Here is a 15,316-nt window from a genome sequence, read left to right on the forward strand (position 1 = left end):
ACTCTCACCATTCAAGACAATGTAGATCTTCATTATTCCTCCCACCTCCTTCCTCCATTTCTTTTCCAGATTTAAGGGTTATAATCTGCATAGTTTCTCTCATTGCTCTACACACAGCAATTACCTAAGGACTGCGCGTTCACTGCAGGGCAGGGTACTCCAGGGGGTACATGGACGTCCTCTTCTCTCACGTTGTGCTGAGCAGGGAACCTGATGGAGTTGCAGCTGCTCCTCAGCCTTTCAGTGCAAACCTGATCTCAGAGAAAGTAGGAGGGACTCAGCCAGGAAGCCACCAGATCAGCCATTTGGACCTGGGAAGCACTCCTAGATCCCATGCTGCACACAGGCCCTTCTTAGCCTTTTTCTTCCTTTGCCAAGGTGATGTAACCACCTTCAAATGGAGTATCTCAGATGGAAGTATTTAACAGGGAGCCACAGAAATGGCATAACAGTGTTTCCCTCTAAATTCTTCTGAGATGCAGTCCCCACCTTAAAGTCAAGCACTTGTTTTCTGTTTTTAAAAGCTGCCTCCTGTTGCACTCAGGAGCATGGCCAATGTCAGCTGTTCCCAAGCTGGCGCTCCGTTCTCAAGAGGTGCTAAACAACTTCTGGGACTGGGAGTAGCACATTTGTATCAACAAGTGCTTGTGCTGCTGTGTTGTTGTTGTCAGAGTGGGTTTATAACAAGGCATAAAGCATACGGTGGAGAGGAATGACCACAGGCACCAGTACATGCTGGGGGTTACCTGGCTGGAAAGCAGCTTTGCAGACAAGGACGTGGTGGGCTGGCCCAGGTTGTCCAGAGAGGCTGTGGAGTCTCCCTCCTCAGAGATCTTCAAAAGCTGTCTGGACATGGTCCTGGACAACCAGCTTTGGGTGACCCTGCCTGAGCCAGGGGGGTTGAACCAGGTGGCCTCCAGAGGTCCCTTTTGACCACAACCATCCTGTGATTCTGTAATAAAGTGTTAATTTATTACAGATTCCTGTCTCTGCACGGAGAGTATTTTATGAGATATAATGTGAGATGATACAATTTTATGAGAGGCTCCCTGCTCTGCACAGCACCACTGAATTGACCTATATGCTGTTAAAATTCTCCTAGTCAAGAAACAAAGAGATTAAGGACAATTAGACTAATAATATATTTATTAAAAAAAAAAAAATGTCTCACATACTTGGCTAGTAAGAAAGAAACAAAATCTAAGCTCTTCTCTAAATGTTTCAATGCAAGAAAAGTCAGGATAAAGTGACGCAAAAGAAAACTGCACAGCCAAAGTGACATTGGTCTATGAGGTAGCACCCTGGGATGGTTAATAACGACATTTGGATCCTCACCCCTTGAGGTTTAATTTCAGAGAAGCCACTTGACTTACCCTTCCAGTCATACCTCATTTGTCTCTTCTCTTAAAGCCATGACTTTCTTTTGCCATTTTCCCCTGTGTATGTGGCTGGGCAAAAGGTGATTTCATAGTTCATCATGGTAGCAAAATGAAGAGGGAAACAACTTCCCCTGGGGATGATACATGCCTTTGCATGTGTTTGGGAAGGAAAAGACAGCAATCTGAGACAGTTACAGGGCTGCAGCAGGCACTAATCTCCAGAGCAGGGCTGGTCTGGGAGGCAAACTGCAGATGAACTACAGTATTGAAGCCACCAGCACTCACTGAAATTAGTGGAGATGGGTATACAACAGAAAAACATGTATATTTTAGCATGGTGGATAGAGAACTTCTGGATTCTGCTGCTACAGCAGGGTGTAGAGACAGACAATATACAGATCAAAAAATGATTAGACAAGTTAATGGGCAACAGAGAATAGGGATGCATATCCATAATCACGCAACTGTGATGCTGGAATTGAGAAGAGCATGGCCAAGCTGGTGTGCTCTCCCTGGGTGATGTCTCCTACTATTTCCTGGGAGAACAGTGATTTAGATGCACCATTGTGCAGACTGTGCATGTTTTATGTGTCTTTAGGGTGAGAGGTTAACCCTAAAATTATAAGCACTCTGGGTCAGAGGTTTTCTTTTATGGTTATATGTATATATGTGTCAGCCACAACTCCAAGCCTGATTCAGTCCCTTTAATTACTGGGCAATACAAACAGTGGAAGCAGTTTCCAGAAACTAATCCCTGTTGTATCTCATACTCCCTGCAACTTTCTTCCTCCCCCAAAAGAACTATCAAATTTAGCTGAAATTGACCATTTCTAAAGTTGTTGGACAGAAATAGGAAAAATTCACAGGGCTACCTCATAAGATTCTTTTCCTCAGAAAAAGAGGCTAACCTTCCCCTTGCATCCTCCTCACTGAGAAACAACCATGAACCTTCTGCAGTCCATGGTTTACTTACATGATCTGCACAAAACAGTCTGAAAAATGTTGCAGTACTACAAGTCAAGCAGTGGGTTGGATCTGCACCTCTCAGAGGCACAGCACCGGGGCCATAGTTCAAGGAGCTTTCAGCAGTGTTTGTGCAATGCCTGTCCTAAACTGTTCTGAGGACCACAGTGGTTTCACCCAGCTTCCTTGAAATGCCTTTGAGTTGCAGCACTACTTGTTTTTTCTGGGCAGTGTTGCATGCCACAGTTCTACCCAACCACGTCTTCACCTCCATAAGCCTCTACATCAGGATTTACATGAGGGGCAGCTCTGGAAGAAAGCATTAACTTCTTTCCCTTCCAGTGGAGTAGCTGAAGAAATCTCCCAGACAGAACCAGTGCTTTAGCACCCATTCATGTTGTTCTGTCCCACCTACTCCATAGATAAGAGAAGGAACCGAAGAGAAAAGTTCTTGTTCATCCAGAGCATATCCAATATAAGCTTATGACTCTACCAATGCAGTAAGAATAATTCACCCTTCCCAATAACCATTCTGTCATCTAACAGCTAGTAATGACAGAAAGAAAGAAAAAAAAAAGTCCACCCAAATCCCACCCATGCAACAGGAATTATTGTTCCGAACTGTATGGCTTCGTAACAAACTTGAGTTATTAAAATGTAGTTCAAGTAATTATGTATTGAATGCAACAGGAAACAGATGTCTTCTTTTTAAATAATTACAAATAGGATTTTCATAAGGCTCCAAATGCCACTCCCAAAGTACCAAAGTCACTTAGAGTGACTTGAAAATTTCACCCAATCTATTTAATTAGACGTAATAAGCTTCATTTTGTGAAGAAAAGGTTCAAATAGAGGGTTATAAAGATGAAATCAATAGTTCCAATTTTGACACTATTTGAGATTTTGAGCATAATTTTATAAAGTTACTGTATAGCCCGTTCTTCACAATTGTTCTAATTTCTGGTGTGAGTTATTTGTAAATCTTAAAGTAGTGGCTAATGCCAACTAGTAACTCACAGCATTCTGCAGCAGTGTGAGCTAATGCACTGTAAAGTCAGAGGCACATTCATAAGGAAAATATTTTGCTGTTTGGACAGAGACACCTTTCACCTCCCTGCATAATCAGCCAGGGAGCTGAGGGTAAGAATAAGGAGATTATTTGCCATCCTCACACTGCAGGAATTCAATCTTCACTTCTTGTTAGGCCATATTTAATGTAGTATTTTCTAAAATAATACCAAAAGAAATTGAATTAATTTTACATTTGGGGGGTTTAACAATAATCTGCTTAAAGTCTCCCAGACTTAAAGAGCTTCTTGTCTAGGTCTAACGGCAGCAGTAGCAACAAGTGTGAGTTAACCCAGAAAATGGTAATTTCCTGTCAAGAGCCCTCCAACAAACGTCGCTTTTATATCTGGCAAAGATCACTAGGCCCCAGTGTTTTGAGTTCAGCGTGCTTAAGCACTCTTCATTAAACCGGATGTAGAGTGTGAAAGGTGATTCAGGCAGCATGGGCAGGCATCCGCCCAGATGGCGATGCTTTGGACACTCCAACAAGGCTGAATAGATGCTTCATTGGGTGAGTTAATAGTCAGGCAGGGGCCAGTGGGTACTTTAAAAATATTGTCTTTCAATAGTCTCTTCACTGGAGGGAAAAAGAAGTCACTGACTCATTTGCGATTAGCTGACCTACCATTACAAAACTTTCCATCTTGCATTCAGTCATAACAGAATTTATTGTAAAATACTAGATATTTAGAGTCCATGTTATTTTCAAGCAATTACTCTTTTTACATTCATGACACATTCATAAACACAGCTGCGTCGGGCGCGCTTGATGCGGGGGAAAAGCAGCACACTGTATCCTGTCCCCTTATGCATAGCCATTAGCTCTGCCTTCTTAGAAGCCTTAGCGTGGCCTCTTGGCTGCAAATAGGAGGGGATTATCTTTCCTTTCAGTGCATCCTGAAGTTCATTTTGGGAGCCAAGGTTTCAATCCCAAAATGGCACCGTTTTTGTGCGGCCAACCTGCCTAGAAGACATTATGTGGCTTTCCCACATAATGCCATGCACAACCAGGAGATCCGGCACAATATCCCCCGAGATCATTTTGTTTTGCTCATATATGAAGTTTTTGCAGTCTGCAAATTATAAGTGGCAAATTATCCTGGCTGAAGCTCAGGCTTTCTCTTGCCATGTGTAAGAGCTATGATGGCAAGTAATTGCCCTGTTCTACGTCACAACCTCAGGGGAAAATTGCACCAGGTCAGGATAGCGAAACATTCTGTTATGCTTAACAGAGCAGATCAAATACTGCATTGGGAAGAAATGAGAGAATCACTGGTATATTATGACAAAAGTCTAGATGAATGTATTTCTAAGTATATAAATTAATACAGGAATCTACAGTGATTTGAGGTATAGATCAATGGGTAGTAAAGGCAAAGATAACTGCCGTGATAATTGTTATCAACTAAAACACTACTAAAGTCAAAGCAGTATGTTTCTAGCTTGGTCTGCATCTTGCAGCTCCACAGATGGCATACAGAAAAGAGTTTAAAATGTATTGTTTGTGTAATGTGTTTTTTTTCCCAATGATACATCCCGGTCCTGGCTCCCGCCATCTCAAAACATTTTGTACCAGTGGAACAATTCTGTGACATCTCAGATCAGCCATGGATTTGACAACTACGGAAAAGGGACTTTTATTTAGCCTGAGTAAACCGAACCAACGGGCAGCAGTACAAAGGAAAGAGCCATCTTCTGAGGATCACTCATCTTCTGTCCTAAATACTTAGGTTTGATAGTTTGAGGTTGGATTAATTCTTCTCATGGCTGTAGAAAAAGCACAGATAATTCGCTTTTATTAGATGCCTGACTTTTTGACAACTAACATTAGGTGAAATGAATTCCACTCTGAAGCTATAGCAAAGCACATGACAACTTTTTCTGAATCCATTATGGCAGGAGCTTTGTTCTCCAGGATGTTCAGGTGAAGGCAGTCAGCAGGCATGAGACTGAAAATGACTTCAATGTGTTGCTTGTGCGTACCAGGAAAACTGCATTCCAAGTCTACTAACTAGTCTTCCAGAAGTTAAAATATGAGAAATATTCAACTTTTTCTGGAACCTCTTATGTTTGCTTAGAGTACTTGCAAGTTGGTTGTTTCTTGACAGGGTGCCTTGTCCTTAATTAGCGAGTTAATGGAGAAAACCATGGTCCTAAATTCAGATCACCTCATATAAAACCTCAAAGTTCGAGTTTTGTGGTTGCTGGGTACCGATAGCTCTGATCTTCAGGAGAAGCTTCTGGAAAGCTAACAAGTCTGATAACAGATTCTTCTGGAAGGGAATACGAACCTTTCTGTGGTCGGTGCCTAAGCTGGGCCGAGAGGTTGGAAGTTCACAGGGTGGAACTTAGATGATCGTGTACAGACACGTGTCCAGTGTTGCCAGCACAGCTTATTCTGATAGTTGCTTAGCAGTCCCCGCTGTAGTGCTGGCATTTTGGGATTGCGCTGCCATTTACCAGCCTTTTTCAGCCACTGATTGCATAGGTAAATCCACAGTCTCTGTGGCAATGAGGAGTATATGCTAAATAATGCATGGTACAACTTTGATCTCTTCCTCTCATCTGCTAACTGGTCTGTCTCCGCAGGACACGGTGGAATATGCTAAGTCACTAACTACAGTGTACTGGTCAAAAATAGCCTTCTCTTTCTCCTCTCTAATTAGGAGTGGCCAGCATGTGGCTTTTGAGCTGCCTGAGGCTTATGAACTGTTCAAAAATGTTTTCCAAGGCAGGGCTGCCTTCCTGGTTGTGGTCTGAAGGGTGTCAGCAGAAACTCCTCATGCAGACATTGCAGTAATTGCCTTGGGGACCCGCTTATGCAACCCGTTAATGCCACCCCATCCGGCAGTAGAGTAATGTAATGAGGCCCCTTGGGAATCACCACCATCTCCCTCCTGTGAGCAACAAGAGCTACAGCAGCTCTTCTCTCCATGCTCCCCCTAAAATATGGGGCAGGGTTTTTACCATCCTCAGCTAAACAAAGTTTTGGCATGCAGCTTGCAGGGTTTGTAAGGGGCAGATCCAGGAGAGGTGCCCATCCTACTCTGGAGACAGCTTCTAGTTAAGGAAATATCAGCTGCGAACAACCCAAGATAACAAGATTTAAAATTATGACATTTTTCATATAAAAGGTACAGCCCTGTGTGTATGGATGCATTTGCCCCAGTTCTGCCATGCTCACCATGACCATCTGTGGTGGCTAAAAACCATCTTGCCGAAAAGGTGTAAAATGTAGACGTGAAGATACACAGCAGGTCAAGGGGAATAGGGATCCTCACCATCACTGAGATGCAGATGGATGATAGAAGGGCAAAACAAGGAAAGTTGTTTCTTAAGCAGAACATACAGATGACCTATTCCTGCAAGACAGGTGATAAATAAATAAATACGTGGTAAGCAAGTACTCATAAGCACAGTTTAATTCTTGTGGCTGGGCAGCCTGTGGGTACAGGGGACAAATGCTGTTCTCTGTTTTCCTGCCTGTCCCATCCTCAGTACATCTTCTCCTTAGTGGGAGGCCATTGTCAAACCTACTTGGTGTCTAGTTTCCAGCTGTCACTGCGAACAGCTGGGGAATAGAGAGATTCTTCTTCTGCCTGACTCTTCTGATAAGTTCTCCAATTAGCTGCCCACTCTGGGGCCAGGCCATAGAATTTTTCTGCAGAAACTAGCAGGATGGCTTGTGAACATTTAAAAGGGAAGGCACCTTTCCAGCAGTAAAGATCCTTTTGCTCTCCTCCCTCAAAACCTAGCTGAGTGAGCAGGAGTCAGAGTATTTTATGCTCTGTTTTTTACTGAACAGCAAGATTCCCAGTAAAAGCTGTGAGACAGAAACTAGACAAATTCAATTTATTTGTCTGCTTCCAGATATACCTGCCAGTAGCTAGCTCTTTGGTAAGTTCATTTGATACTTAAATGTTGTGACTCCTTTGCAAGACTCCCCCTGACACTTTGATTAGACTGCAGGCACTGGATATCTGATATTCCCCCTTCAATACGTTACCTAGGGTTTGGAAGGCTGCTCGTTCACCTGATTTTGTTTATATGAAACAAGGAAATGTGATACCACCAGCCCTTACATCACAATTAAGTATACAGTAAATAATTCTTTAATTTGTTCTTCTCTTTTATTGCAGTACCCTTTCAACAGCCCAACATCCAGGATGGAGCCCTGTTTGATGAGCAGTACCCCAAGGCTGCATCCCACACCAGTGACTCCTCGCTGGCCAGAGGTGCCGGCCGCGAACTCCTGCTACACGAGCCCATCCATGCACTCCACGAGATACGGAAATTCTAGTGACATGTACACCCCCTTGACTACGCGCAGAAATTCTGAATATGAGCACATGCAACACTTTCCCGGCTTTGCCTACATCAATGGGGAAGCCACCACAGGTTGGGCTAAATGAAAATGACTGGTATCAGTTAAGCCCATATACTTAAAGGAGTTATAAAAACTTGATGTTACGTGGGACTTTACATGGATGTTCATGAAGGGAGGGGAAGATGGAAAAGATCCTGGGCAGATAAATGTAGTTCATAACGTGGGCAGATCGCAGACCAGGATGACTGAACGTTCCTGTAGCCGAAAAAGATTGATGTGCTATTCTAGACAACTTTTTAGGCCAATCTGTGCCTTTTTTAATTCTGGCATGTGGGCCAACCCTGTGTGATGTCAATGTCAGTGAGCCATTTTCCCCCCTCTCTTATTGACAAATGTTAATGAGTCTTACAAAAAAAGTACTGGAATGGAATCTATTTATAATTTGTGTTAAAGACAGGAAGTCCACTCTCAGCAAAACTCTGGCATCTGTTCTTTTAAGCTTTTAATGCATTTCTTAAAAACCATTCTGCCATGTCATCATTCGTTCGTATCAGTTCCTCCATCTGGCTCCTTAAAAGACGTGTTGTGTAGATTTCAGTTTACACCTAACTTTGTATATTGATGCACCTTTCTGTTGATCCAGTAAGTTTGATCTTTACAAAAGAGAAGAAAAGACATGTAGCATTGAATTATACACTGCCTTAATTTGACTATTGTCCTTATTGTATATGTATTTGTGTTAAGTTTGCACAATCCGGAAAAATCTAACTTCTCTGGTCATTATTGACAAGGTTAAGAAGGGACTTGGGGACTGGGAAGATTTTGGATTCAGAGCCACATATGTTAAATATGATGATATGAAGCAATTATGTAAAAAAAAAAAAAAAAAAAAGACAATGCAAACACAATTATTCATTTAATTACCTATTGCCAGGTATGACAATGTTCTCTCAATTCCTTCATGTGGTGTTAATTCTATACACTTCTACAAGAGCAAAATTCAAAGCTGTGCCTTTGAACTTATTCTGTACTGTGTATGTGTGGAAAAATGTATTGTATTTTGGAGAGAATTTTTCTTAGACATTTTCTGTCAGATTTGTAGCTATTTGTGAGTTTTTGTTAGATTTTATTAACATAGCTTTCTCTTCTGTATTATAAAATGCACCAAGCAACTATGGTGGACCTATTACCCTATGGGTAAGAAATAAATAAATGGAAATATGACATCAGACATTTTAGTAATTGTTTTGTAAATAAAATCTTTGATAGCACCCAGTGTGATAATAACAATGTTTATGCCTAAGATGGACATAAGTGTTATTTGTACAGTTGTGCAAGATATATGAGGGAATTTCACACTCAAATAAAGTTCTTGAAATTGCATAGATACCATTTAAATTTACTTAAATACAGAAGCTTCCACAAGCTGTAAACATTCAAAAAATCCTAAAAGTGACAACGTATGTTTTTATCCAACAAAGGACTTGAGAATGTATATACCTGGCAGCAAATGAGTAAACATGTGCTTTCAGCTACACCTGTGTGCTACACCTGTGCTTTCAGCTGCAAACTGCTCAAAGCTACATCTGGACTGATGACTTTATATTGTTTGGTTTAAGTCCCGCTAATGGTGCTCATCCAAACCATGGTATTCAAGGAGGCAGGTAAGATACTATTTTCTTTACTGTACCTTGTAACAAACGTGTAACCACTGGAATACTGGAAATGGAAAAGATGTTTTTCCTTAGGTGAGCAAGTGGCAAAATTCTCAGACCTTCTATATTTACCTGGTGAGTAAATTCATTGGTTTGGGCTTAGTGAGCATTTGAGCCGTAAAGTAACTACAGGAATGAACTGGAAATCTTCAAAAACTGAGGGAGGAAGGGTGTTCCAGACCAGGTTTTAAAAGTGTTCAGACTCTTAAACATTCAGCCAAAGTCCTGGTAGGGTTTTCAGAAACAAAGCAGGAGCCTATCTCCACCTTTAGGTACCTGACGAAAATCTTGTTTTATGGGTTAACGCGCAGACCTTTTGAAATTATACTTATGTCAGCTGGTGTTATAAAATATACAGTTACTCTTCACTTTTATTAGGTGATGGCAGGATAGGGGAGATTTTGCTTAGGCTAAATTATGTATTTTATTTTTATTCAAGTTACCTTCAGGTAAAATTGGCCACACATGAAGAAGGTAAGTGGGGAAGTTTATAATGGCCTGTCTTTAGCAGCTAGAATTTTAACGTGTTTGAGACCAAAGTCCTATTTTGCATTTTGTTATTGAAGATGCTTAAAGCAAAGCATTGATTCTGGCCAATTGATTATTAAGAAGCATAGACATATCTGCCTCATCAAGACTGTGAGAAATGAATATGGAAAAGGCAGTGTCTCTACAATAGAAAAATCCATGTTCCCTTCCCCCAAGGAATTCCAAATATCTGTATTGCATCACATCTGCCAAGAGCCCACAGTGACCCCTTCACTCATTTCCTATTGCTGGAACCCTGATTAATCTCCATTTACCTGATGGACTGCTGACCACGACCTGCCATCATCTCTCCGAGGACCAGATGTACTGATGAGACATTTATGGGCAGAACTGATCAAGAACTCAGAGCTGGGTCTTTGGAAGGATCATGAAACCCAGCACCAGTCAAGGAAAGTCAAGAAGCACTTCCTGTATTTTATTTTATTTTTTACAAGAACTTGTTAAATCAAATAAAGCCTAATCTGCATTGAATGAAAGAGCAGAAAGAGAGAATATGTTAGTATGCAAGTGTGCCATATCCTTCCACTTATTTGGGGACAACTCCCTTACCCTGACCTGAAGAACCCAGGGAAACTGTTCAGGAAGGAGGATGGATACTGGATGTGTGTCAGCAGCAGAAACGATACAGGCTTTACTAGAAGAGAACTGCAACACCATGTGAGAAGTGCTGGGAATGAGAATTTTGACTAGCAGCCTACCTGAAAGCTCTGTATTCATAAAAAAAAAGAGCCAAAGAACAGTTAATTTCATCACCTGCCAGACAGCGCTTGGATTTTGAAAGTCTTCTGCAAAAGAACCCCAACAGTCTTTCTTTAGATTAAAAAAAAAAAAAAAGATAATAATAATAATTAGAAATTTATGTAGATTCCACAGGAGTCTGATCGTACACTTCCAGTTAACTGAATCGCTTCCTGACAAGGGTTTTGAAATTTAAACTGGATATTTGGAGCAATACATAGATTACTGAACACAGCTCTACAGAGGACATCATCACCATCTGCATCAGCAGCACTGCAAGGGAAAGTGGGCTCCCTCCTCAACCACTGCAGGTCAGAGCCCACCATATTAATATAAACTGCCACAGCTTTCGGGTCACAGGGGTATATAGCAGGCTGTGAAGTGCAGTGGCTCAAGAGATGATAACTTCTGAGCAGAAGGGTTGGTTAAGGGCAGGAATCTCTTAAATCACCCTTGTAGAAATTGCCAAACCTCCTGAGTCAGAGCCTGGAGACTATTCATTAAGCCTTTCCCTTGACCGCGGTAACTGAAACTGCTGTTTCTTGCCTAGCCACGTATTTATGTGTACATTGAGCAGATATGTGACTGTACAATAATTTCTGAAGATGTTGTGATACCACATGCCAAAATACTCAGTCATGTTTTCTCTTTCTCCAGCTTTCTTCTTTACTCTTTTCATTTTTCTTTTTTTATTTTTTCTCTTTCTTTCTCTCTAGCTTTCTCTCTCATAACAAATATGCATTTCGTTTCTGTTTTAATGTATTTTATTTTTTCATGTTCTAAAACACACAACATATATAATTTATAACATATAACAACATATAATATATAAATTATATATAGTAAATAAAACATGTAACATACAACATAGCATAAATAACATATTTTATGTTTATCTATATGTGTGTATACACACGCAAACATATCTGTACGTATGCATGTAAAAATCCATTGCAATTCTTCAAGATTTTTCATTACCAGGTAGAAAAAAGACTCAGCGGGGGAAGAGCAGTGAGAACTCCATTCACTAGCATGAATCCTGTTTTTGTCAGGCTACCTCTTGCTGCTAAGGTCACTACCCTTTGACAAAAATGGCCTCTGACCTCCCCAGCCCCACAATTCTGTTGTGACTGACCCTGAAACCCATGAAATTCAGGGGCAGACATTGCTTTGGAAGGTTTAGATAAAGCTGACTAACATGGGAAGGGCTCATGGTATGCGCCCATCTGAAAAGGTCTGGCAGTTCTTTGGTAGAGGATGCAATTTATTCTGTCCCCTTCTTTCATTGAAATCCTAATCCTTCATATGCTACCTAAAGTGGAAACTAAAACGCACTGATGATGAATAACAATGTGCCTTTAAAAGGCAGTAACAATTTTCTAGTCTTTATTTTTTATTTTTTAATAAAGATTTTAATTGACCATGTATAAGTAAAACGAATGTTTTGCTGTGCTGCGAAGTAAATCTAAACAGGCTTATCGTTTCTTATAGTTTCAATTGTAAATCAAATAAGCAAAGGATTATTTTTACTGGGTTTCTTTCAAAAGCTGCATTAGTAAACGCATGGTCCTGACTCAGAAGGAACAGTTATGCACTTCAGGCTGGATTTCACTACTCTTTGTAGTCCAAAGACTCTGTTGATCTGTTTTCACATCTCAGGTTGACCCATTGCAGAAAGAAACCCTAACCAGAAAATACAGATCCTCGTTCAGGTCTGCATCTTAAACACACACAGGCGTACACAGGCACTGCTTCTGCTTCGTGGAGTCACCCATCCATCCGCAGATGAAATCTCCCTGCCCCTGCGGTATTTCCAGCCACAGAGCCAATCATTTGTGACATGAAAGGTTTGCTCTTCGTGGCCACTGAGCACCTCCTGAATTGCTGCTGAATGAACAAATACTTCAAGGAGAGACCAACCGCAGCTCCCTCTGAAGTTTTATTATTGTGGGCTTTTTGTTAACTTCAGTATATTACTTTCAGCTACCTCGACAGTGGAGTTTGACTATAGCACATGCTGAGTACAGAGCTACTACCTATATTCTGAACTGTAGCTTAAACCCATGGTGTTGTAGAGCTCTATAGGGGTAGCCAGTGTGTGCTCTGACACTGTAGGCTCTTGCCCAGTTTGCCACTGTCTGCCCACCTTGCCTTCCCACCACATCCAGGGCGAAACACAGCAGTGCTGAGGCACCAGGATCTCTACCCCAACCATTTTGCTTGCTCATACACACGTAAAAACCCTTCAGAGAATATATTGACCCCACTGTGAAAGGATAGGAGGGTGGGTTGGTGAAGGCAGGCACACTCATGTCTCTAAAGAGAAATCGTGATTTTTGTGTACCACCACTACTTTGGGAGCTTGGACTTGAGAAGAAAACCCAACCCTTCAATAAATCTCTCTGTGAATGATTTGCTCCTGCAGCGCCTAGTCCTGGTCCCACTATGGCACCCAGCACCCGGGCAGCATGGAGGCCTTACGGTATGTGGGCCTATGAACCACAAAAGGGGCTTGTTGCCTTCACCCTCCAACCCGCATGGGTTTTGCTTTGCTCCCAAATGTTACAACGAAGCCCCACTTCGGACCCCAGACAGAAACTTTGCCCTGCAGTGGCCTATGGTAATGGCAGTCCCGCTGATGAGCTGTGACCTCAGGCTGCCAGCGGGCACCATTTTGTGTGGGGCATGTGTCATGTTATGTGGAGCTGGTGCCATTTTGTGCGGGGCAGGTGTCATTTTGTGCAGGGCAGGTGACATTTTGTGCAGGGCAGGTGTCATTTTGTGCGGGGCAGGCGTGTAAGTGGGGCACTGCCACCCTTGCATGGGTTGGGAGGCCAGCTTGCAGCCATCCCACACGGGACCTGCTGCCCCTGGGCACCATGGCGGGAGCAGCGAAGGCACCATGAGGTGCTCGTGGTGCACACCGTGCCCGTGGGGCGGTGGCTGGGCCTTGTCTGTGCAGGTTGTTTGCTTTGTGGCGGACATTGTAAGTGCAAAAGCGGCTCGTAGCACAAAAGCGGGCAGGGCGAGGGCAAGCCTAACTGGCAGGCGCTATGTCAGGCTGCCCTTTGTGTCACCGTGTCACTGGGTGCAGCTCGTCTCTCCACCCCGCCCCGCGCACCCCGCAGCGCAGCGCGGACTACACCCCCCATGATGCCGCGCGGCGCAGCGCCCCTCACCCCCCTCACCCCGGTCCGCTGTGCACGCTGGGACTCGTAGTCCTGCCTCCCTCACCCCCCTCCGCGGGGCGCCCCTTGCAGCCAATAGCGGGCGGGCGGGGCGGGCTGCGAGGGGAGCGCTGCGTCAGCGCCCAGCGGGGCCGCGACCGGGACCGCGACCGGGACCGGGATCGGGATGGAGCGGGGCGAGGGGCCGGGAGCCGGGCTGGGAGCCGCGCTGGAGGCCGCGCAGAGCCGAGGGGCAGCCGAGGCGGTGGAGCGGGCCCTGGCGCGGTACAACGAGGAGGTAACGGGCGGGGAGCGGGGGCCGGTAGCGCGCCCGCCTCCATCTTGTGGGGTGCGGGGGGGACGGGGGTGCCCTGCGGGTGGGGTGAGGGGAGGGGGCGGGGGACGTGGGGTTGGTGTGGGGGGCTCTGAGGTCTCTGAGGTTGGGCTGGGAGCTGTTTTATGCCTAAAATGTGTTAAATCCAGCGGTGCCGCTCGCTTCGTCACCCTGAGGGGGGCTGCCAGGGGAAGCCTGGGCAGAGGGGGGCAGCCTTGGTGGGGGGGGGGGGCTGCAGAGCTGCAGGGCGCTCCCTGAGGGGCTGCGAGGGCCGAGGTCAGCCTTGTGCTGCCCCAAGGGGCCTCCCAGCGCCCACATCTGCTCTTGGCAGGGGCCCCCTGTTAGACGCCTTCAGCCGAGTGACACCCAGATGAATTTTTTAGGCTGAAGTTGAATTCTCAAGGAGAGCGAGGGCTGGCGTGCTTTCTGCTCTGGCATCTCTGGCTTTGTGCATTGAGGTTTGGAGCTGCGTGTGTAGCTAAATAGCTAAATGCTTCTCCTGGAGTGGCACAGGGGTCTCCTAATCCTGTCTGACGTTTCCCTGGCTGTGTTTCTCCTTCAGAAGTCTGCCTTAACGCTTCCTGCATCTTCTTGTGTCGTGTGTTACCGACTCGGGTGGGTTCCCCGTGGGCCACAAAGGCTGGGCGGAGTACCGCAGGTCCCAGCTCCTCACCTGTTCCTTTTGGTTTTTAGTCTTTCCAAGTAACACACTAAATACACTATAATTGAAAGGAAGGGGTGGATAACGTGCAGTTTTAAGGTGCAGGTGGCTTTAGAACAGTTCTAATGAGAGAAACTGATCTGACAGAGGATAAAGAGCAGACCTGTCCCGTTTGCAGTGATTATTCCTAACCAGTGTTCCTTCAGTACTTAAACTACTTACTGTCACCACATTTCTTTATTATTTCCAAAAATGTTCCCATGCAAAAGCAAGGATTGCCTACTCCTGGTGAAATGCTGGGCAGTCAATGTTCACCTGCCCGGGGCTGGCATCTTTCTGAACTCACATTGTTCAGCAGTGGCGTTGGGAGCCCAGTGACAGAAATGAAAGGAATTATTTTCCTACCATCCTACAG

At 44.1% G+C, this 15,316-nt stretch overlaps 2 protein-coding genes across 3 annotated transcripts in view; both read left to right on the top strand.

The window, feature by feature from the left end:
• RFX4 (regulatory factor X4) overlaps nt 1-8,634 on the top strand; it is a 91,969-nt gene extending 83,335 nt beyond the window's left edge. For both annotated transcript variants that reach the window (XM_068664589.1, XM_068664596.1), the window contains exon 18: nt 7,550-8,634. In XM_068664589.1, coding sequence (XP_068520690.1) covers nt 7,550-7,822 — 273 coding nt within the window. In that variant the 3' untranslated portion in view covers nt 7,823-8,634. The remainder of the gene's footprint in view (nt 1-7,549) is intronic.
• A 5,378-nt stretch (nt 8,635-14,012) lies between these two features.
• RIC8B (RIC8 guanine nucleotide exchange factor B) overlaps nt 14,013-15,316 on the top strand; it is a 34,681-nt gene continuing 33,377 nt past the window's right edge. The window contains exon 1 of the mRNA XM_068664597.1: nt 14,013-14,204. Coding sequence (XP_068520698.1) covers nt 14,094-14,204 — 111 coding nt within the window. The 5' untranslated portion in view covers nt 14,013-14,093. The remainder of the gene's footprint in view (nt 14,205-15,316) is intronic.

Source organism: Anas acuta, chromosome 1 (assembly GCF_963932015.1).
Source record: "Anas acuta chromosome 1, bAnaAcu1.1, whole genome shotgun sequence".
Taxonomy (NCBI): Eukaryota; Metazoa; Chordata; class Aves; order Anseriformes; family Anatidae; genus Anas; species Anas acuta.